General features: G+C 39.5%; 1 protein-coding gene across 1 annotated transcript; it reads left to right on the plus strand.

The window, feature by feature from the left end:
* Positions 1–338: 338 nt before the first annotated feature.
* On the plus strand, positions 339–8881 carry LOC142235627 (uncharacterized). Its single transcript, XM_075306890.1, has 2 exons — positions 339–556; positions 7158–8881. The coding sequence occupies exon 2, from the start codon at positions 7162–7164 to the stop codon at positions 8239–8241; it is 1080 nt and encodes a 359-aa protein (XP_075163005.1). The 5' UTR covers positions 339–556; positions 7158–7161; the 3' UTR covers positions 8242–8881.
* The last annotated feature ends 14396 nt before the right edge of the window (positions 8882–23277 follow it).

Below are 23277 nucleotides of genomic sequence, written 5' to 3' on the forward strand. Positions count from 1 at the left end.
TCTTCTATATTGCAAGGTAGTTGTTTAAGTTCGAGTAAAGATTAATTGGACTTAATAGTGTTCGTTAGAATTTGTATACTACTTTTTAGTACATCCCTGCCAGAGTAGAAATGTCATAATTTGAATATTAATTTATCTTGGCAAAAGCCCCGCCTTCCGCCATCTTGGTTGAGAGCATCTCTCACTTTACTTGTTATCGATAAGCCAATTGGTGCGGTTGCAAATTTATCCATATCGTTGGAAATTATAGGTAATATTGTTTACCATTAATTATAATAGAAAACACCTTAATAAAACCTTCTGCTCTTGTTATATATTGAAAATATTAAACTATCGTGTTTTTATTTTTCTCTATATTTCCATACTTTTCGCATTCGGCGAACATTTTGATCCATTCGTACCGGATAATTGGACTTCGGAGTGGAAGAATTGGTTTAACCGGTGTTTTTCTTGGTTTTTGTTATAGACACAGTCCACCTGACCTGGTCATCAATTTCACCTTAAACTCAAACCAATCAGTTCATCATCCTCAACATCTGTTTCATCGTTTTATAAGGTAAGTGCAGTGCATTTTCCCTTATAAAGTGAGTTCGCGGTCGGTGCAACAACAAATATAGTGGTCGTCCGTCCATTTAAAGAAAAAAAAAAGGTTGTTTTACAACGCTACGCGATCGGTTTTTATTATAAAATATTCCTAAAAGTGGTGTACAAGTTCAGTGATATCAGTGAATATTAGTGTTTTTTTTATTTAAAGTGGTTTATTTGCCTTTATTTGCGTGAAAATATCGTTTTTCATTGTTTTTAAGTAAATTTTCATTTGCCGACGGCAAAACGCATTCAAGGTTTTTGTTTTTGTATTTCCATTTTGACGTCTGTGCAAATAATTTCGGAGAGAAATAACTTAAAGTACATATTTTCACCACTTTCGTACACTAATATTCACTATACACATATATCACTCTCTTTGTTTCGTATATTCACCACTTTTTCGCGTTTTCTGTGCTGAAATTTCATTTATTAATTATTGTTTCGTTCATTTGCATACATTTGAGAACATACAAAAGCTTTTATTTTGTTTTGTTCTCATCAGTGTTGCGCTCTTAGTCGATTGCTATAGTATAGTGACTAATCGGGCACATCTCGTACTATCGTGTTATCGGATATCGATCATCATTTGAATTCTTAAGGGGGCTATACACTACGTGTAATTCCCACATTAGAATTCAAGTTGAATTCAAAGGTTTGAATATTTCCCTGTTGGAATCGGGGCTTGAATTAAAACTCGGTATATTTTGAAACTTTTACGCTCTCACACTGAGAGAAATTATTCGATCATTCAAATATTTGGTAAATTTTGAATATTTATTGGACAGGTATTTATTATTATTGATTTATTTATACCTTTGTTTATTATTATTATTATTATAATTTTTCTTGTGTCAAGCGTTCGGGGGTAATATTTTGTGCACCCTACATTCAGTATTTTCGGTTTCTGGGAACGTTTGATCTTTTGTCGGATTTTCGCGAGTTGTGGACTCGAATTAATCTTTGTAACTCGAGTTACTTTTGCGTATTTTGCTATTTTTATTGAACGGAACCTTGTCTGAGTTTGGTAATTTTATTGGCCGTTGCTTCTTGGCTATATTGTAATTTCGTATTTGGTTACATTCTTCAATTTGGTAGTTGAACGTAAAGTTAGAATGTCTGTATCTCCCTTTGATCGCTTTATTCGCGTTTCGGACGCTCTTATTAAATTCCACGCCCATTTTAATGCCATGAAAGATGAGGAGTTAGACGTCTATAGCCTCGAGATTCGAAGTGAGGAATTGGGGAAGTTGTGGACAAAGGTTCAGGATTGCTTTGAGGAATGCGTGGCTATTTTACAGGGTGCCGGAACAACGCAAACGAGCGATATTGAATCGGTGGACGGGAAATATGACGCGTCCCATCAGGCTTATATGAATTGTTTGTCCGCGATAAATCGAAAATTGGGCCAGTTTCGTCGGTCACGTAGATCATCGATCACTTCGTCTGCGTCTTCGGTCGTTGCAGCATCGAGACGGAGTATCGGGTCTCATAAATCGACTCAAGGATCCGAAGCGATTTGGGCTAATAACGCGACTACTTCGATACCGGCTGATCGGGATGGGCAGTCGCTGCCTAATGGCAAAGCCGGGTTTAGGGGTGAAGTGGCCGTTAGTGGCCCTCCACTTTGTGATATGGTTCACAATTTGGCGTTGCCCCGTGCGATACGGATGTATTTGAGGGCAATTTTCTAGACTGGCCTACATTCCGGGATTTGTTTCAAGCAGTTTATGTTAACAATTCAAGATTAACGGACGTCGAGCGTTTGTGTCATCTTGTGCGGAAGACCAGTGGCGAAGCTAGGGAAATTGTCTCGAAGTTTCCGCTGACACATCGAAGTTTTGCCCTCGCGTGGAAGGCCCTCGTTGATGCATACGACAATAAGCGGGTTCTAGTTCACAATCAACTTAAGTCTCTCTTTGCAATTTCGGCAGTATCGGTAGAGACAAGTGCGGGTTTGAAATCGATTCAACGTGGAATCAATGGCTGTCTTTCGGCATTGAATACGTACGAAGTTTCGACCGATAATTGGGACCAGATACTCGTTTTTATTTGCCTTCAACGTTTGCCGCGGCTCACACAGACTCTTTGGGAGCAGAGTGTTAGGGACAAATCAGCCCTTTCGTCGTGGGCGGATTTAGACGCTTTTTTGTCCGAAAGGGTTCGTACGTTGATGTGTTTGCATGATTTGCGGGAAGACACGTCTTCGAAGCGTTCTCAGGAAAAGAAGGTAAAAGCGCATTTTACCAATGCGTCTTCTTCTAAATCGTCGCGTGCTTCGTCGGAATCTAAGTGCGTTATTTGTCCTAAACATAATCATAGACTTTCGGCTTGCGTTAAATTTGGTAAACTCTCGGTATCGGAACGTTACATAGTGGTAAAACGTAACCGGTTGTGCTTGAATTGCTTAATGAAAGGTCATGAGATGAAGGATTGTCCAAGACAATATTCGTGTGCAAAATGTAATTCGAGACATCATTCGCTATTGCATCGCGATTCTACGCCGTCTAATAGCGCGACTTCGGCGACGGGTTCGACCAACACCTTGTCGAGTTCAGCGGCTAGTTTTCAACCGAGAACTATGCCTTCGGTTGATCAGCCGCAACCTTCTACCTCGTCGGCGTGCCTACCTCGCCAGGCATTTCATACGACGCAAAATAGGGCCGTGCTTTTGGGAACTGCGATGATTAATATCATGCACGATGGGGTTTCATATCCGGCACGCGCTTTGATTGACCCCGCTTCAGAATCTTCGTTTCTGACGGAACGCTTTCGAAATCGGGTGAAACTACCGGTTCACGCGGCTAATGTTACAATTTCGGGGGTAAATAGCGCAATTTCGGCCAAATCGAGTAAAATGTGTAATTTGAAAATCGGATCTCCACTCAACGCGTCGGTTTTGTTGGAAACTATGGCTATAGTGCTCCAATCTATATCCGGGAATTTACCTTCCTTTACGGTGTCGCAGGAAGTTTTGTCTCAGATTCCGGATATTCGCTTAGCTGATCCGAATCTTTTCGTGTCGAGACCGGTCGATATTCTACTAGGCGCTGACTTGTACCCGAGAATACTATTAGAAGGTTGCCGGCAGATTGCGGCTTAATCATTGATAGCACAGAACAGTGTTTTCGGCTGGCTAGTAACGGGTCCGATTTCTACATCGCAAATTCAAACATTTACTACGACTATAGCGGTTGATGAAGAGGAAAATTTAGATAGAACGCTTTTACGGTTTTGGGAGTTGGAGGAAACACCACGTAAAGGGGTTTTGTCCCCCTCCGATAAGTTCTGTGAGGAAAATTACGTTCGGACAACGCGCAGAGATTCGGAAGGTAGATATATAGTTACACTTCCGCTAAAGGAAGAGCTCGGTCCTCGTGGATATTTGGGTGAGTCCCGAACAACTGCTTTGAGGCAATTTTATCGTAATGAATCGTCATTATCGAAAAGGCCGGACGTGAAATCAGTTTATGATAGTGTTGTTAAAGAATATTTGCATTTGGATCACATGAGGCCAGTATCCGCCATTTCTGCAAGTGATACACTTTCGTGTTATCTTCCACATCATCCTGTCATTAACCTCGAGAAGAAGACTTCCAAACTTCGCGTCGTATTTAATGCGTCTAATAAAACGTCCAACGGGAATAGTCTTAACGATATCCTTCACGTAGGTCCCACTTTGCAGCAGGACTTAGTCCTTCTTATTGTGCGATGGCGACTATTTAAATACGTGTTCAACTGCGATATTACACAGATGTATAGGCAGAATCGAGTGGACTCTTCTCATGCTCCGTTGCAGAGAATTGTTTTTAGGGATTCTCCGACAAGGACAGTCCAGGACTATGAACTACAAACGGTGACCTTCGGTGTAAACTGTGCACCATATCTCGCGATACGGACACTGTTACAGTTAGCTGAAGACACTGAGGAGGAGTTTCCACTCGCGGCCGATATATTACGTAAATGTATGTACGTTGATGACGTTTTGACCGGAACTCATGACCTTGAAACTGCGATAATGGCTCGGGATCAATTAATCGCGGCGCTTGCGACGGCTAAATTTGAACTGCGGAAATGGACATCGAATTATAGAGAAATTTTAGATTCACTACCGCCGGAATATTTGGTTGATGCTCAATTGCTGGCATTTGTCGAGGCTAGCAATTCGATACCATTGGGTGTGAGATGGAATGCTCAATTGGATGCATTCTACTTCGCGGTCGAGCCTATAGCAAAAAGGTGTGGATACACTAAACGGGAAGTGTTGTCGGCTATCGCGAAATTATTCGACCCTGTCGGTTGGTTAGGTCCAGTGATAATTGTGGCAAAGATTATCATGCAGAAGGTTTGGCTTGATCGCGTCGGCTGGGATGAAATACTGCCTTCGGCAACGGCATCCGAGTGGGAAAAATTTGTAGATAGTTATCCGGATGTCAATTCGATAAATATTCCTCGGTGGATTCGTTACACACCGTGCACTTCGGCCGAGCTTCACGTATTTTCAGATGCCTCGGTTAAGGCATACGCGGGGGTAGTATATATTCGAGTTTTGGCCCCAAATGGCGAGATTGTCGTTAATTTGCTATCGTGCAAGACGAAAGTTGCTCCGTTGAAATCGGTTTCTTTGCCTCGTTTGGAGCTTTGCGGCGCTGTTTTAGCGTCCGAACTCGCAAGAACGGTCATTCGAGAAATCGGTATTGATTTTGGTCGAATTTATTGTTGGACGGATTCGACTATTGTACTAGCCTGGTTAAAGAAAACGCCTTCGGCTTGGACAACATTTGTCGCGAATAGGGTATGTCGCATTCAGGAGAACGTCGGTGGTACGAATTGGTATCATGTGAGGTCGGAGGATAATCCTGCTGATCTTGGCAGCCGCGGTGTGTCCCCTTCGGATTTGGCCGCCTCTCGACTTTGGTGGCATGGGCCTCAGTGGCTATCGTGTAGTCAATCGGAATGGCCGGTTCGTGACACTTCCTCTTTTGACACCGACGTAGAAATTCGGTCTGTGAAGGCACATGCTTCTTTCGTTAATTCATACGAGGATGTTCTCGATAGATTTTCTTCTCTGGATAGAGCGCTGCGTGTTATCTCATATGTTATGAGATTCTTTTATCGGACGCATCCCGCTCATAGGCGTGATTGTAGCTATGCGGATCACAGTTTATCATCGTCTGAGATTAGGGCAACTAAAAGTCGCTTGATAGTGCTTGCTCAAAAAATGAATTATGGTAATGAATATAAGGACTTGATGGATAGGTCTTCGTTAGGTACTGGCAGTTCACTTGTTTCTTTGAACCCGTTCCTTGATGAAATGGGTGTAATGCGGACGTATGGTCGTTTGAGCCGCTCGCCTATTCTTTCGTATTCGGAGCGGCACCCTATAATTTTGCCCTACAGCTGTCGATTCACGAAGCTTTTGGTGGAATTTGTTCATTTGATTTCCATTCATGGAGGAAATCAGTTGATGTTGCGTATTCTTCGTATAGAATACTGGATACCTCGGGTGAGGAATCTTATTCGTTCGGTTATACATAGGTGTAAACCATGTCTTTTGGAGAGGAAACGGGTTTGTAGTCAGGTGATGGCTCCTCTTCCTCCGGAAAGAACTGTTCTCGACAGACCTTTTACTACGACTGGCGTAGACTATGCAGGCCCCTTTGAGGTGAAGTCGTTCACCGGACGTTATTGTCGCATAACTAAAGGTTATGTGTGCGTTTTCGTGTATTTTGCTACTAGGGCGATTCATTTGGAAGCGGTTTCCGACTTGTCGACTGCCGGCTTTCTTGCGGCATTTCATAGGTTTGTTGCTCGTCGGGGTTGTCCTGCGACCATTTTCTCGGACAATGGGACAAATTTTGTCGGTGCGTCGCGTGAGCTTGAACGAAATTTCCGGGATGTAATTAGGGGAAGCAGTGATGTCGTGTCCTCTAAGTTTGCACACCAGGGCCTATCGTGGCGATTTATCCCAGCTGGTGCGCCTCATATGGGAGGCCTTTGGGAAGCTGGGGTGAAGAGTTTTAAGTTGCATTTCAGAAGGCAAATAGGGAATGTTCGTTTCACGTTTGAAGAGTTTTCGACGGTGTTGGCTCGTATTGAGGCTTGTTTGAATTCAAGACCTCTTTGTCCCCAATCGGATAACCCGCAGGAGCTTGACGCTTTGACACCGGGTCATTTTCTTATAGGTGCCCCTCTACTCGCCCCTGCTGAGCCAGTTATAACCGAACAGCCTCTTTCGTTGGTGAATCGGTTTCGTAAGGTACAGGCTCTTGCACAACAGTTTTGTGTACGTTGGAAAGAGGAATATTTGAAGAATCTGCATATGAGATATAAGTGGAAATTTCCTCAGCGCGATGTTATGGTAAATGACCTAGTCGTTATTCGTCATGAACAGCTTCCACCAACTTCTTGGAAATTAGGTCGAGTCGTGTCGGTTCACCCGGGCGTAGATGGTCACATTCGGGTCGCGGATATACGTACGGAGAATGGCGTTGTAAGACGACCTATAGCTAAGTTGGTCTCATTGACCGACACTTCGGCGAACTCTTTGTAATTCGTATATTTTCTCGCAGTATCATGGAAAATACCTCGTGCTTCGCTGACGACTTGGAAAATTTCGAGGTTATTATGGATCAATCGGATGATGATACTGCGTGCCCCCTTGATATGTCGGCGGTCGAACGGGCATTGTTGGAGGAGCCGATGGCGATACCGTCGCCTGCCATTCCGGAGGTTCAGCTATCGCCCCAAGAAATTGAGAGTCCACCTCCGGTAGTTGTGGATGAGCCCGTGGTGGCGCCTGCTGTAGTAGAGGCTACTGATGTTGGTCGAACTCCTGCTCCATTGGTTTGCAGGGTTTGTGGAGGTCGTCACGCATTGCGGCGGTGTCGGAAGTTCCTCTCTCTTTCGATTGAGAAGAGGATACGTATGGTGGTACGACATCGCTATTGCTACAGATGTCTAGCACAGACCCACCAGTCGAAGGATTGTCCTAGCCGGCGTAGGTGCCCCAGTTGCTCCGGGGACCACAATGTTTTGTTACACGCTGCGGCTGTGGCGCCTCGAATTGAACATGGGAGCTCGAGGTCTGCTCAGCGGATTCGTAGTGGGAGCCATACGAATCGTCCGTCCGATCTTGCTGTGGCACGGTCATATTCCGATTTTGGCGGCGTCGGAGTTCTGCCTCTGCAGAATGTCGTTACTCTGGCGCCCAGCCTCGTAGTCCGCGTGTCCCCCCATGGTGTGTCCGTTCCGGTCCGTGCAGTAATCGACAACTGCGCGCGCCAAAGCCAAATCTGTCGTTCTATGGTCGAGAACTTAGGGCTACCGGTTACAAATATTGAGGGGGTCCAATTTTGCCGGTTGACAGTATCGTCCGCTTATGATCCAGAGCAGCGACTGACGTTTACTGCTCGTGTGCACGATCTAGGTCGTGTGTTGACCCCCGCCGAAGCCGTGCCAGAACGGATCAAGGAATCCTTTTTGGGATTACCTTTGGCAGATCCGCAATTTTACCGAGTGGGACGGGTTGCGATCGTTTTTGGTCCTGAGGTGTATGGGCGAATCATAACACATAGGGTGTATACGTCGCCCGGTCTCCCGGTGGCTCATTATACAATCTTCGGTTGGGTTCTGTCCGGGTTGTGTAACTGCTAGGGTAAATGCGCGAGAGCCCCCCTTTTGGGTTCTAACGGCCCCCTTTTGGCCATCGTTTTATTGTATCTCTTCGCGAGAGCCCCCTTTTTGGGGTTCTAACGGGTCCCCTTTTGACCCATCGATATATTGTCGCGAGAGCCCCCCTTTTGGGTTCTACCAGGTCCCCTTCTGACCTTACGTAATTATTTTTATTAGTTTTTTTTTTTGTAATCTAGTCTTAGGTTGAATTTGGAAAGATAAATGAATTAATAAATTGGATTTATGGTAAATGAACTGAAGGAAACTCACTTTGCACTGCACTTAGCCTCATTTTGTATTTTAAGTTTAGTTTTAGTTACAACATACCTTGATGTTGCAAGGCGGCCGGCAATGTTTAAGTTCGAGTAAAGATTAATTGGACTTAATAGTGTTCGTTAGAATTTGTATACTACTTTTTAGTACATCCCTGCCAGAGTAGAAATGTCATAATTTGAATATTAATTTATCTTGGCAAAAGCCCCGCCTTCCGCCATCTTGGTTGAGAGCATCTCTCACTTTACTTGTTATCGATAAGCCAATTGGTGCGGTTGCAAATTTATCCATATCGTTGGAAATTATAGGTAATATTGTTTACCATTAATTATAATAGAAAACACCTTAATAAAACCTTCTGCTCTTGTTATATATTGAAAATATTAAACTATCGTGTTTTTATTTTTCTCTATATTTCCATACTTTTCGCATTCGGCGAACAGTAGTCCATAAGTAGTATATATTCAATTAAAAAAGGCCGATTAAATACGTATATAATTAAGTTTGACAAAATTTTGTATAGAAATATAATTTTGATAAAAGTTTCTAAAGAAATAAAATTTTGACGAAATAAAATTTTGACAACATTGGACAACATTTTCTATAGAAATACAATTTTGACAAAATTTTGTATAGAAATAAAATTTTGACAAAATTTTCAATAGAATTAAAATTTTGACATTCTCTATAAAATTAAAATTTTGCCAAAATTTTCAATAGAATTAAAATTTTGCCAAAATTTTCTATAGAAATTAAGTTTGACAAAATTTTCGATAGGAATAGCATTTTGAAAAAATTTTCTATAGAAATAAAATTTTGACAAAATTTTCTATAGAAACAAAATTTTGACAAAATTTTCTATAGAAACAAAATTTTGGTTGATTATTTTTGGCTCGAGTGGCAACCATGATTATGAACCGATATGGACCAATTTTTGTGTGATTGGGGATCGGCTATATAAAACTATAGACCGATATGGACCAAATTTGGCATGGTTATTAGCGGCCACATACTAACACCACGTTGCAAATTTCAACCGGATCGGATGAATTTTGCTTCTCGAAGAGACTTCGGAGATCAAATCTGGAGAACGGTTTATATGGAGGCTATATATAATTATGGACCGGTATGGACAAATTCGTGTCCATATCGTCTTTGTTAGAGACCACATACTAACACCACGTTCCAAATTTCAAACCTTTCCACGTTCCAAATTTCAACAAATTTCCTCCAAGAGGTTCCGGAGGACAAATCTGGGGATCGGTTTAGATGGGGGCTATATATAATTATGGACCGATATGGACCAATTCTTGCATGGTTGTTAGAGACCATATACTAACACCACGTAGCAAATTTCAACAGGATCGGATAAATTTTGCTCCTGCAAGAGGCTCGGGAGGTCAAATCTGGTGATCGGTTTCTATGGGGGCTATATATAATTATGGACCGATATGGACCCATTTTGACATGGTTGTTAGAGACGATATACTAACACCACGTACCAAATTTCAGCCGGATCGGATGAAATTTGCTTCTCTTAGTGGGTCAGCAAACCAAATCTGGGGATCGGTTTCTATGGGGGCTATATATAATTATGGACCGATATGGACCAATTCTTGCATGGTTGTTAGAGACCATATACTAACACCACGTAGCAAATTTCAACAGGATCGGATAAATTTTGCTCCTGCAAGAGGCTCGGGAGGTCAAATCTGGTGATCGGTTTATATGGGGGCTATATATAATTATGGACCGATATGGACCAATTTTTGCATGGTTATTAGAGACCATACACTAACACCACGTACCAAATTTCAGCCGGATCGGATGAAATTTGCTTCTCTTAGTGGGTCAGCAAACCAAATCTGGGGATCGGTTTCTATGGGGGCTATATAAAATTATGGACCGATATGGACCCATTTTGACATGGTTGTTAGAGACCATATACTAACACCACGTACCAAATTTCAACCGTATCGGATGAATTTTGCTTTTAACAGGATCGGATAAATTTTGCTCCTGCAAGAGGCTCGGGAGGTCAAATCTGGTGATCGGTTTATATGGGGGCTATATATAATTATGAACCGATATGGACCAATTTTTGCATGGTTATTAGAGACCATATACTAACACCATGTACCAAATTTCAGCCGGATCGGATGAATTTTGCTTTCAACAGGACCGGATAAATTTTGCTCCTGCAAGAGGCTCCGGAGGTCAAATCTGGGTATCAGTTTATATGGGGGCTATATATAATTATGGACCGATATGGACCAATATTTGCATGGTTGTTAGAGGCCATATACTTACACCATGTACCAAATTTCAGCCGGGTCGGATGAAATATGCTTCTGTTAGAGGCTCCACAAGCCAAATCTGGGGGTCCGTTTATATGGGGGCTATACGTAAAAGTGGACCGATATGGCCCATTTGCAATACCATCTGATCTACATCAATAACAACTACTTGTGCCAAGTTTCAAGTCGATATCTTGTTTCGTTCGGATGTTAGCGTGATTTCAACAAACGGATAGACGGACGGACATGCTTAGATCGACTCAGAATTTCACCACGACCCAGAATATATATACTTTATGGGGTCTTAGAGCAATATTTCGATGTGTTACAAATGGAATGACAAAGTTAATATACCCCCCATCCTATGGTGGAGGGTATAAAAAAAGATAAATATCTGTACTGACTTAGAAATATATCCACTTAAAATCTATATAAACTAAGTGGGAAGTTAACCGGGCACACACCCTCCACTCCACTAAACAGTTATCATCCAAAATATCCCATCATCCAATATTATTCATAGAAAAACTTGGTCTTTGTGGAAAATTTTACAAATCCATATGAAAACTTTGCACATCCTTTAGTCCTTGCACAATAATGTCCTTTTATATGATGCGTTTTTAAATCCGTTAGCATTATATTTTGCAATTTTCATTTATAGACGTCGATGGCGTTTTTCCAACATTGCCCCAAGCAAAACAACGACAATGTGAAAAACTTTACGACGACTCATACATACAAACAAAGCAAAGTAAACTTTGCATGCGATTGTGAGAGAGGGAGAGAGAGAGAGATACAGTACACACACACACACATTTTCCCCATATAGTAACACCTCCAAACATTCGTGGTAGAAGTTTTAAATAAGAATCCTGTAAATATTTAATTAATTTTCGCTTATGACTATAAGAGGCTTTTGTACATTGAATACTACAACAATGCCAGCAGGAACACCAGCAATAAGGACTGTGAATATCCTTAAAATAAACATCAAGCACTAAGACATCAATTCACCTCCTCCTACTTTCCAATGAAAGTAGGGCGTGCAGCCCTTTTTCCTGTTGTTGGCCACATCTCTTTTTCTACTTTCTGGTACTATTCTTTCCTAGGTCTTTGGTAAAGACAAAAAACGGTAAGATTGAAAAAGTCTGTCCAACTTGAGGATATTTAAATAGAGCCAAACACTAAACTCGTTTTGTAAAAATGTGAAAGTTACAAAGGACACCAAAAATCAACTTTGTTGTTATTATTGTGTTGGTCGAAAGTCTTATTGTTTTGTACAGCTGGAATAACGAGCTATTTGACTTTTAAATTTGCAACGACTTAAATCAGATGAATGTTGGAGAAATTAACAAGTATATACGGCCATAAGTTCGGCCAGGCCGAATCTTATGTACCCTCCACCATGGATTGCATAGAAACTTCTACTAAAGACGTTCATCCACAATTAAATTACTTGGGTTGCGACCGATGGCAAGGCATCTTAAAACTTCATAACATCGTCTTCTAAATTGTAAGTTAGTCCATGCGGGATATATAGTAGACAAAAGAAAGGTCGATTGAAAACGTATATATTCAGTTCTTGACCGGTATATATAGGGAAGAAATAATTACGAACCGATATGAACTTTTGTGCTGTATTTATAGAGCCAGAATTGAAATATGGGGGTAGCTTTATATGGGGGCTATATACAATTATGAACACGAGTTTACCAAAAATGGCAGATTTTTTACTGTTTGGTAGATTGGTAGAATTCTTGATGTTTTGGAAGATTTTGCAAAATATTCCTCTCCAACTCTAAAATGCTTCATAAATTTTCTATAAACTATAAAATTTTGACAAAATTTTCTATAGAAATAAATTTTTGACAAAATCTTGTATAGAACTAAATTTTTGACAAAATTTTCTATAGAAATAAATTTTTGACAAAATTTTCTATAGAAATAAATTTTTGACAAAATTTTGTATAGAACTAAATTTTTGACCAAATTTTGTATAGAAATTATATTTGGACAAAATTTGCTAAAGACATAAAATTTTGACAAAATCTTTTTATAGAAATATAAAATTTTGACAAAATTTTCTGTGCCAATAAAATCTTCATAGATTATTTTTGGCTCGAGTGACAATCGGAATTTTTCTGTAGTTAGGGATCGGTTTATTTAGGGGCTATATATAGTATAGATCGATACGGACCAATTTTGGCATGGTTGTTATCGGCCATACACTAGCGAAATTAGTGTTGGGCATTATAGTGCCCGTGTAGTGATCGCTCTCTTCAGCTCTTTTTCAAACAATGAACTAGTTCGGTCAATTCGTTCATTAGTTAATTTTCGTTTAGTGACCGGTTCATTTCAACTTCTGTTGTTGCTTTCTTCCAGTTCATGAATGAAATATATTAGCATCCCGATCGGTTTCTACGGGGGCTATATATAATTATGGACAGATGTGGACCAATTTTTGCATGGTTGTTAGAGATCATATACCAACACCATGTAACAAATTTTTGGGAGCCACCGTGTTGCAATGTTTAGCATGCCCGCCTTGCATACACAAGGTTTGGTAGCCACCGTGGTGCAATGGTTAGCATGCCCGCCTTGCATACACAAGATCGTGGGTTCGATTCCTGCTTCGACCGAACACCAAAAAGTTTTTCAGCGGTGGATTATCCCACCTCAGTAATGCTGGTGACATTTCTGAGGGTTTCAAAACTTCTCTAAGTGGTTTCACTGCAATGTGGAACGCCGTTCGGACTCGCCTATAGAAAGGAGGTCCCTTGTCATTGAGCTTAACATGGAATCGGGCAGTACTCAGTGATAAGAGAGAAATTCACCAATATGATATCACAATGGACTGAATAGTCTAAGTGAGCCTGATACATCGGGCTGCCACCTAACCTAACCTAACCTATACACAAGGTCGTGGGTTCGATTCCTGCTTCGACCGAACACCAAAAAGTTTTTCAGCTGTGGATTATCCCACCTCAGTAATGCTGGTGACATTTCTGAGGGTTTCAAAGCTTCTCTAAGTGGTTTCACTGCAATGTGGAACGCCGTTCGGACTCGCCTATAGAAAGGAGGTCCCTTGTCATTGAGCTTAACATGGAATCGGGCAGTACTCAGTGATAAGAGAGAAATTCACCAATATGATATCACAATGGACTGAATAGTCTAAGTGAGCCTGATACATCGGGCTGCCACCTAACCTAACCATGGGGGCTATATATAATTATAAACCGATATGGATCAGTTTTTGCATGGTTGTTAGAGACCATATACCAACACCATGTACCAAATTTCAGCCGGATCGGAAGTAATTTGCTTCTCTTTGAGGCTTCGCAAACCAAATCTGGGGATCGGTTTATATAAGGGCTATATATATTTATGGACCAATATGGACCAATTTTAGCATGGTTTTTAGAGAACATATACCAACACCATGTACCAAATTTCAGCCGGATCGGATGAAATTTGCTTCTCTTTGTGGCTCCGCAAACCAAATCTGGGGATCGGTTTATATGGGGGCTATATAATTATGGACCAATGCGGACCAATTTTTGACTGGTTGTTAGAGACCACATACCAACACCATGTACCAAATTTCAGCCGGATCGGATGAAATTTGCTTCTCTTTGAGGCTCCGCAAACCAAATCTGGGGATCGGTTTATATGGGGGCTATACGTAAAAGTGGACCAATATGGCCCATCTGCAATACCATTCGACCTACATCAATAACAACTACTTGTGCCAAGTTTGAAGTCGATAGCTTGTTTCGTTCGGAAGTTAGCGTGATTTCAACAGACGGACGGACGGACATGCTCAGATTGAATTTCACCACGACCCAGAATATATATACTTTATGGGGTCTTAGAGCAATATTTCCATGTGTTACAAATCAAAACCATTTGGAAGAGTTGTATCTAATACCATGCATTTGGTTAGCGATGGCATGTTTACACTCGGTTGATTAATCGAAAAATATTAATTTGGCGAAATGATGTGTCATTTCCATAATAAAACGTCAGATTTATAAAATGCATCTGAAGCATTTATGCCCTCTTTCGATGTTGTTTTTCAAGGAGCATTTGTTTCGTTTTCCAATGGACAATGGCATAAACCAAGTACTATGTTTGATGTTGAACAGTGGCTCACAGAGCTAATGGGTGGAAAATGGCGTAATTTTGAATTGACTGACTCTTACACGATGCATTGAGATTGCATTAGTATTTGATCTCTAACAACCAAGCAAAGGTTTCTCCATATTGGTTCCTAATTATATATAAACCTCCATAAAAACCCATCATCACATTTTAATTCCGGAGCCACTTGAACGATCACATATTATCCGATCCGGTTGAAATTTGGTACGTGATGTTGCAAAAATTGGTCCATATCGGTCGAAAATTATATATAGCCTTTATATAAACCGGTTTCCACACACAAAAAAATTTCACGAAAAATTTTCCAATTAAAATTTTAATTGAGTTTTAAAAAATATTCAATTAAAAATTTAATTGATTCAACAAATTTTTTTAATTGAAACAAAAATTAATCACAAAAATAATAGTATCAATTAATTTTTTAATTGGATCAATTAACTTTTTAATTGACCTTCAATTAATTTTTTAATTGATACTATCATTTCTGTGATTGAAGACATTTCAATTAAAAATTAATTGGATCAACTAATTTCGTGATTGAATCAAAAAAAATTTTTTTTTGTGTGCATATTTGATTTTCGGAGCCTCTTGGGGGAACAAGTTTCATCCAATCAGATTGGTTCGTACTTGACGTTAGTATATGTCCTCTAAGAAGCCTGCAAAAATTGGTCCATAACGGTCAATTTTTATACCCTCCACCATAGGATGGGGGGTATATTACTTTGTCATTCCGTTTGTAACACATCGAAATATTGCTCTAAGACCCCATAAAGTATATATATTCTGGGTCGTGGTGAAATTCTGAGTCGATCTAAGCCTGCCCGTCCGTCCGTCTGTTGAAATCACGCTAACTTCTGAACGAAACAAGCTATCGACTTGAAACTTGGCACAAGTAGTCGCTATTAATGTAGGTCGGATGGTATTGCAAATGAGCCATATCGGTCCACTTTTACGTATAGCCCCCATATAAACGGACCCCCAAATTTGGCTTGAGATTGCTCTAAGAGAAGCAAATTTCATCCGATCCGGCTGAAATTTGGTACATGGTGTTAGTATATGGCCTCTACCAACCATGCAAAAACTGGTCCATATCGGTTCACTTTTACGTATGGCCCCCATATAAACGGACCCCCAAATTTGGCTTGCGATTGCTCTAAGAGAAGCAAATTTCATCCGATCCGGCTGAAATTTGGTACATGGTGTTAGTATATGGTCTCTAACAACCATGCAAAAATTGGTCCACATCGCTCCATAATTATATATAGCCTCTATATAAAGCGATTCCCTGATTTGGCTTGCGGAGCCTCTAAGAGAAGCAAATTTCATCCGATCCGTCTGAAATTTGGTACATGGTGTTGGTATATGTTATCTAATGACCATGCAAAAATTGGTCCACATAGACCCATAATTATATATAGCCCCCATATAAGCCGATCTCCAGATTTGACCTCCGGAGCCTCTTAGAGGAGCAAAATTCATCCGATCCGGTTGAAATTTGGAACATGGTGTATAAGACCGCTAATAACCATGCCAAAATTGGTCCATATCGGTAGTTATATATATCCGATCCCCAATCACACAAAAAGTGGTCCATATCGGTTCATAATCATGGTTGCCACTCGAGCCAAAAATAATCTACCAAAATTTTATTTTTATAGAAAACATTGTCAAAATGTTATTTCTATAGAAAATTTTGTCAAAATTTTGTTTCTATAGAAAATTTTGTCAAAATTTTGTTTCTATAGAAAATTTTGACAAAATTTTATTTCTATAGAAAATTTTATAAAAATTTTATTTCTATAGAAAATTTTGTCAAAATTTTATTTCTATAGAAAATTTTGTCAAAATTTTATTTCTATAGACAATTTTTTCCAAATTTTATTTCTATAGAAAATGTTGTCAAAATTTTATTTTGTCAAAATTTTATTTCTATACAAAATTTTGTCAAACTTAATTATATACGTATTTAATCGGCCTTTTTTAGTTTAATATATACTACGTAACAGGTTGGCTGATAAGTCCCCGGTCTAACAAAGAAAAGCACTTTTTGTCAAAATTCGTTTTTATTGTTCAACATAGTTCCCTTCAAGAGCGATACAACGATTATAACGACCTTCCATTTTTTCGATACCATTTTGGTAGTACTCCTTCGGTTTTGCCTCAAAATAGCCCTCAGTTTCGGCGATCACCTCTTCATTGCAGCCAAATTTTTTCCCTGCAAGCATCCTTTTGAGGTGTGAGAACATGAAAAAGTCGCTGGGGGCCAGATCTGGAGAATACGGTGGGTGGGGAAGCAATTCGAAGCCCAATTCATGAATTTTTGCCATCGTTCTCAATGACTTGTGGCATGTGCGTTGTCTTGGTGGGACAACACCTTTTTCTTCTTCTTATGGGTCCGCTTTGCCGCGATTTCGACCTTCAAACGCTCCAATAACACCATATAATAGTCACTGTTGATGGTTTTTCCCTTCTCAAGATAATCGATAAAAATTATTCCATGCGCATCCCAAAGAACACAGGCCATTATTTTGCTAGCGGACTTTTGAGTCTTTCCACGCTTCGGAGACGGTTCACCGGTCGCTGTCCACTCAGCCGACTGTCGACTGGACTCAGGAGTGTAGTGATGGAGCCATGTTTCATCCAATGTCACATATCGACGGAAAAACTCGGGTGTATTACGAGTTAACAGCTGCAAACACCGCTCAGAATCATCAACACGTTGTTGTTTTTGGTCAAATGTGAGCTCGTGCGGCACCCATTTTGCACAAAGCTTCCGCATATCAAAATATTGATGAATGATATGACCAACACGTTCCTTTGATATCTTTAAGGCCTCTGCTATCTCGATCAACTTCATTTTACGGTCATTCAAAATCATTTTGTGGATTTTTTTGCTGTTTTCGTCGGTAACCACCTCTTTCGGGCGTCCACTGCGTTCACCGTCCTCCGTTCTCATTTCACCACGCTTGAATTTTGCATACCAATCAATTATTGTTGATTTCCCTGGGGCAGAGTCCGGAAACTCGTTATCAAGTTTTTGCTTCCACCGTATTTTCTCCCTTCAGAAAATTGTATTTTATCAAAACACGAAATTCCTTGTTTTCCATTTTTTCACAATAACAAAAGTTGCTTCACAAAAGACGCTCTATCTCACAAACTAATTGACTTACAGACGTCAAATTTTGACACGAATCATTTGAAGGTTGGTACTATATAAAAATAATATGCATTTAATACTAGCATCTATGTATCAGACCGGGGACTTATCAGCCAACCTGTTATGGACTACCTTGCAATTTAGAAGACAGTGTTAGGAAGTTTTAAGATACCTTGTCATCGGCAATTGTTATCGCAACCCAAGTAATTCGATTGTGGATGACAGTCTTCAGTAGAAGTTTCTACGCAATACATGGTGGAGGATACATAAGCTTCGGTCTGGCCGAACTTTCGGCCGTATATACTTGTTTGGTAAATTATATTTGGCACGAGTGGCAACCTTGGTTATTTATTCTGAATTGTTATACTCAAGGAGGGTTTTTAAATTAAAAAGATACATTTGTTATAATATATAGTTATAATGAAAATGTTAGTATTTGTGAAAAAAAAGTGACAACTGATGATGAGATGTATTTAATTCATATGATGTCTGCATAGAAAAAGTGTGCCACCTTTTTTACAATAACTGAGCCAATGACACGTTTGTGACACTTTTTAGAAATTCTCCGCGGCAATAATGATGCTAACTTTACAATATTGCTATGAAGTAGATATTTTATAAATAAAAGAATTATTTATTCTTAATTTTGTTAATACACCAGATTTACATTGGAATTGCCACTTTGAGCCACCGTTTAAATATTAAATAAAAATGAAAATGAAAATGAAAAACAAACCAAAAAACCAACTTAGTCGCAGAGGCATATTTTGTGCTCAATGATTTGTTTCCTTGTCGTCTGCAAATTTTGTTTGCTGTTGTAGGAGATGTGAGCAGATTGGTACTAAGGGTAAACGAAACATTTCAATGGATTACAGGTTAAATGGAGAGACCCCAAGTCCTTTAACATTGTTTGAAGTATGTTTTGTCACGTGAAATATTTGTTGCTCACGGATTTTCCTCGAAAATATAAGAAAAATACCTAAAATTTTTGCAATGCAATTTCCCCCATTGAAATCTACACAGAAAGAACAAATGCAAGAACAAACAAAAAAAAAAGGAAAGTCTAAAGTCAGGAAAGTCAGGCGTTGACGACTAAGTAAATTAGAAAGTCGGGTGGGACTGACTGATATCATACCCTAAACCAGTCCTAGTAAATTAGTAAACATAATCATTTGTGGGGTATAGAGTAATCAGAATCGGTTGACAAAAACCCGGTTTATCGGTTTGACTTCTTAAACCGATTATCGGTTTTCCGAAATGGTAGCAGTCGCAATGTTCGTTGACCCCAAGGAAAAGAATCTCATATGCGCTTCACAAAAATGACGGTCAAGCATGGGAGCGGGAATATAGTGGTATGGGGCTGTTTTTTCTGGTATGGCCTAGGTCGAATTTATCGCATTATTTATAAAATGACCCTGTTCGAATATAGAAATATATTGGAGAACACAATGCTGCCGTAGGCAGATGAAAACATACCTCAAAGGTGGGTGTTTCAACAAGACAACGATCCAAGACAATGACATAATCCTTCTATATTGGCCTACTCAGTCACCAGACCCTAAACCCATTGAAAACCTTTGGGGAGAACACAGAATTGGGAATGAAACATTTGAAAACAAGCATATATGGCCGTAAGTTCGGTCAGGCCGAAACTTAAGTACCCTCCACCATGGATTGCGTAGAAACTTCTTCTAAACACTGCCATCCACAATCGAATTACTTGAGTTGCGGTAACGCTAGCCGATGGCAATCTTTCTTAAGACCTCCTAACGCCGTCTTCTAAATTGTAAGTAAGCCCACACGTGGTACATATTAAATCAAAAAGACCGATACAATACGTATATAATTCAGTTTGGCAAAATTTTCTATAGAAAAAACAAAAATTTTGACAAAATTTTCTTTAGAAATAATGTTTTGACAAAATTTTCTTTAGAAATAATGTTTTGACAAAATTTTCTATAGAAATGAAATTTTAACAAAATTTTCTATAGAAATAAAATTTTAACAAAACTTTCTATATGGTTTATTTGGAGGCTATATAAAATAATTATGGACCGATATGGACCAATTCTGGCACGGTTGTTAGAGACCATATACTAACACTGTGTCCCAAATTTCAACCGGATCGGATGAAATTTGCTTCTCTTAGAGGCTCCGCAAGCCAAATCTGGGGATCGGTTTATATGGGGGCTATATATAATTGTGAACCGATGTGGACCAATTTGTGCATTGATGTTTAAGACCATATACTAACACCACGTTGCACATTTGAATCGGATCGGATGAATTTTGCTCCTCCAAGAGGCTCAGGAGGTCAAATCTGAAGAACGGTTTATATGGAGGCTATATGAAATAATTATGGACCGATATGGACCAATTCTGGCACGGTTGTTAGATACCATATACTAACACCGTGTTCCAAATTTCAACCGGATCGGATGAAATTTGCTTTTCTTAGAGCCTCCGAAGGACAAATCTGGGCATCGGTTGAGATAGGGGCTATATAATTATGAACCAATGTGTACCAATTTATGCATGGTTGTTAGAGACCATATACCAACATCATGTACCAAATCTCAGCCGGATCGGATGAAATTTGCTTCTCTTTGAGGCTCCGCAAGCCAAATCTGGGGATCGGTTTATATGGGGGCTATATATAATTATGAACCAATGTGTACCAATTTATGCATGGTTGTTAGATACCATATACCAACATCATGTACCAAATTTCAGCCCGATCGGATGAAATTTGCTTCTCTTTGAGGCTCCGCAAGCCAAATCTGGGGATCGGTTTATATGGGGGCTATATATAATTATACACCGATGTGGACCAATTTTTGCATGATTGTTAGAGACCATAAACCATCTGCATGTACCAAATTTCAGCCGGATCGGATGAAATATGCTTCTCTTAGAGGCTCCGCAAGCCAAATCTGGGGATCGGTTTATATCGGGGCCTATATATAATTATGGACTGATGTGGACCAATTGTTGCATGGTTTTTAGAGACCATATACCAACTCCACGTACCAAATTTCAGCCGAATCGGATGAAATATGCTTCTCTTAGTGGCTCCTCAGACCAAATCTGAGTGTCCGTTTATATGGGGGCTATACGTAAAAGTGGACCGATGTGGACCAATTTGTGCATGGTTGTTAGAGACCATAAACCAACTCCATGTACCAAATTTCAGCAGGATTGGATGAAATATGATTCTCTTAGAGGGTCAGCAAGCCAAATCTCAGGGTCCGTTTATATGGGGGCTATACGTAAATGTGGACCGATATGGCCTATTTTCAATACCATCTGACCTACATCAAAAACAACTACTTGTGCCAAGTTTCAAGTCGATAGCTTGTTTCGTTTGGAAGTTAGCGTGATTTCAACAGACGGACGGACGGACATGCTTAGATCGACTCAGAATTTCACCACGACCCAGAATATATATACTTCATGCGGTCTTAGAGCAATATTTCGATGTGTTACAAACGGCAAGGCAAAGTTAATATACCCCCACCCTATGGTGGAGGGTATAAAAAGAGGTCTCTATGGTCAAACATAAAGTTATTAGGGGCAAATTTTTCAAAATGGCGCCATACAAATATGGGAGCTATATTTACATCTGAATCGATTTCGATGAAATTTTGCGCATGCCGTTAGTACTATAGAGGACTGGATCTAGCCAACATTGAGTAAGATCGGTTAATAAATAAGGTTCTATGGCCAAATTTGGGAAAATCGGGCTATACATATATATGGGAGCTACGTCGCAATCTGAACCGATTTCGATGAAATTGTGCATATACAGTTAGAGCTATAGAAGATTACATTTGGCCACATTTGAGTACTATCGGTTGATAAATAAGGGTTTTATAGCCAAATTTAGAAAAATTGGGCGGTACATATATGGGAGCTATAGCTAAATCTGAACCGATTTCCGTGAGTTTTTGCACATATAGTTAATGCTATAGATTACATTTAGCCAACTTTGAGTAAGATCGGTTGATAAAGAAGGGCTTTATGGTCAATTTTATAAAAGGCGGGCGGTGCATATATATGGAAGCTATAGCCAAATCTGAACCGATTTCGATGATTTTTTGCACATATAGTAAGCCAGCAAAAAAAGAACTTCCAAAAAAGTAGTTTGGATCCCCAATCTGTGATCCGGAAGTAGTGCAAACTTGGTTCATCTCCAATGAATTTTACATGGGCTTGTCATAGGACGGAAGAACTCCCTTTTTGGATTCTTTGCATTGCTTTAGAAGTTGTGCCCTGGAAGTTAATTTGAATAAAGAATTTTAAAAAGCGAAAAAAAATTTTACCAATTTCATTTTTTTTTTTCATCCATATGTTTTATTACACAATTATTTTCCTATTATCTAATTTTTACAATTTGAAAAACTTTTTCGCTCCGACCAGGGTTGAACCTGGGTTTGCTGGCATCATAACGGAACGCCTTAGCACACTCAGCTTCAAACGCCATTGAACATAAAGCGTCGAAAGGTCAATTCAAATGTTTGTGATATGATCGTAATACGACACCAAGGAATAACATTCTAATTGCTTCTCGAGATGTTCTTTATTAGTATGAACGAAAAACTAAGAAACGCAGGTTCAAATCTCACCAGCGGCAATTTTTTTATCAAATATTTTTCTAAAAAATATTTTTTATGTTATGCATCTTTTTTATTTCGCCATATATTTTCGTATAAATATATTTTTTCCATTAAAAAATCAACAAAAAAATTAAAAATTCTCGTAATTTACAAAACCTTCTGAAAAGAACTTCCATGGAAGCGAAAAAGTCAAACGGCACAGGTTCAAATCCCAGCGGGGATGAAATTTAGTTTTTTTTTTTTATTATTTATTTTACTTTTTTATTAATTTCTATTTTTTTAGTTTTTTTTATTAGTTTTCTATTTTTTTGTAAAATTTAATTGTACAAAATTTGCACTTAAAATAGCCTGATTGCATTATTTCTAATACTTGTCCACAAGGACTGCATCGGAAGTAGAAAAAAATCGTTGGGGGATCCCAAGATGCGCTTTAGAAGAAATGTTTGTTTACTTGTCCAAAAGGACTGCATCGGAAGTGGAAAAAATTATTGGGGGATCCCACGATGTGCTTTAG

This window comes from Haematobia irritans, chromosome 4 (genome assembly GCF_050003625.1).
Source record: "Haematobia irritans isolate KBUSLIRL chromosome 4, ASM5000362v1, whole genome shotgun sequence".
NCBI classification, from domain to species: Eukaryota; Metazoa; Arthropoda; class Insecta; order Diptera; family Muscidae; genus Haematobia; species Haematobia irritans.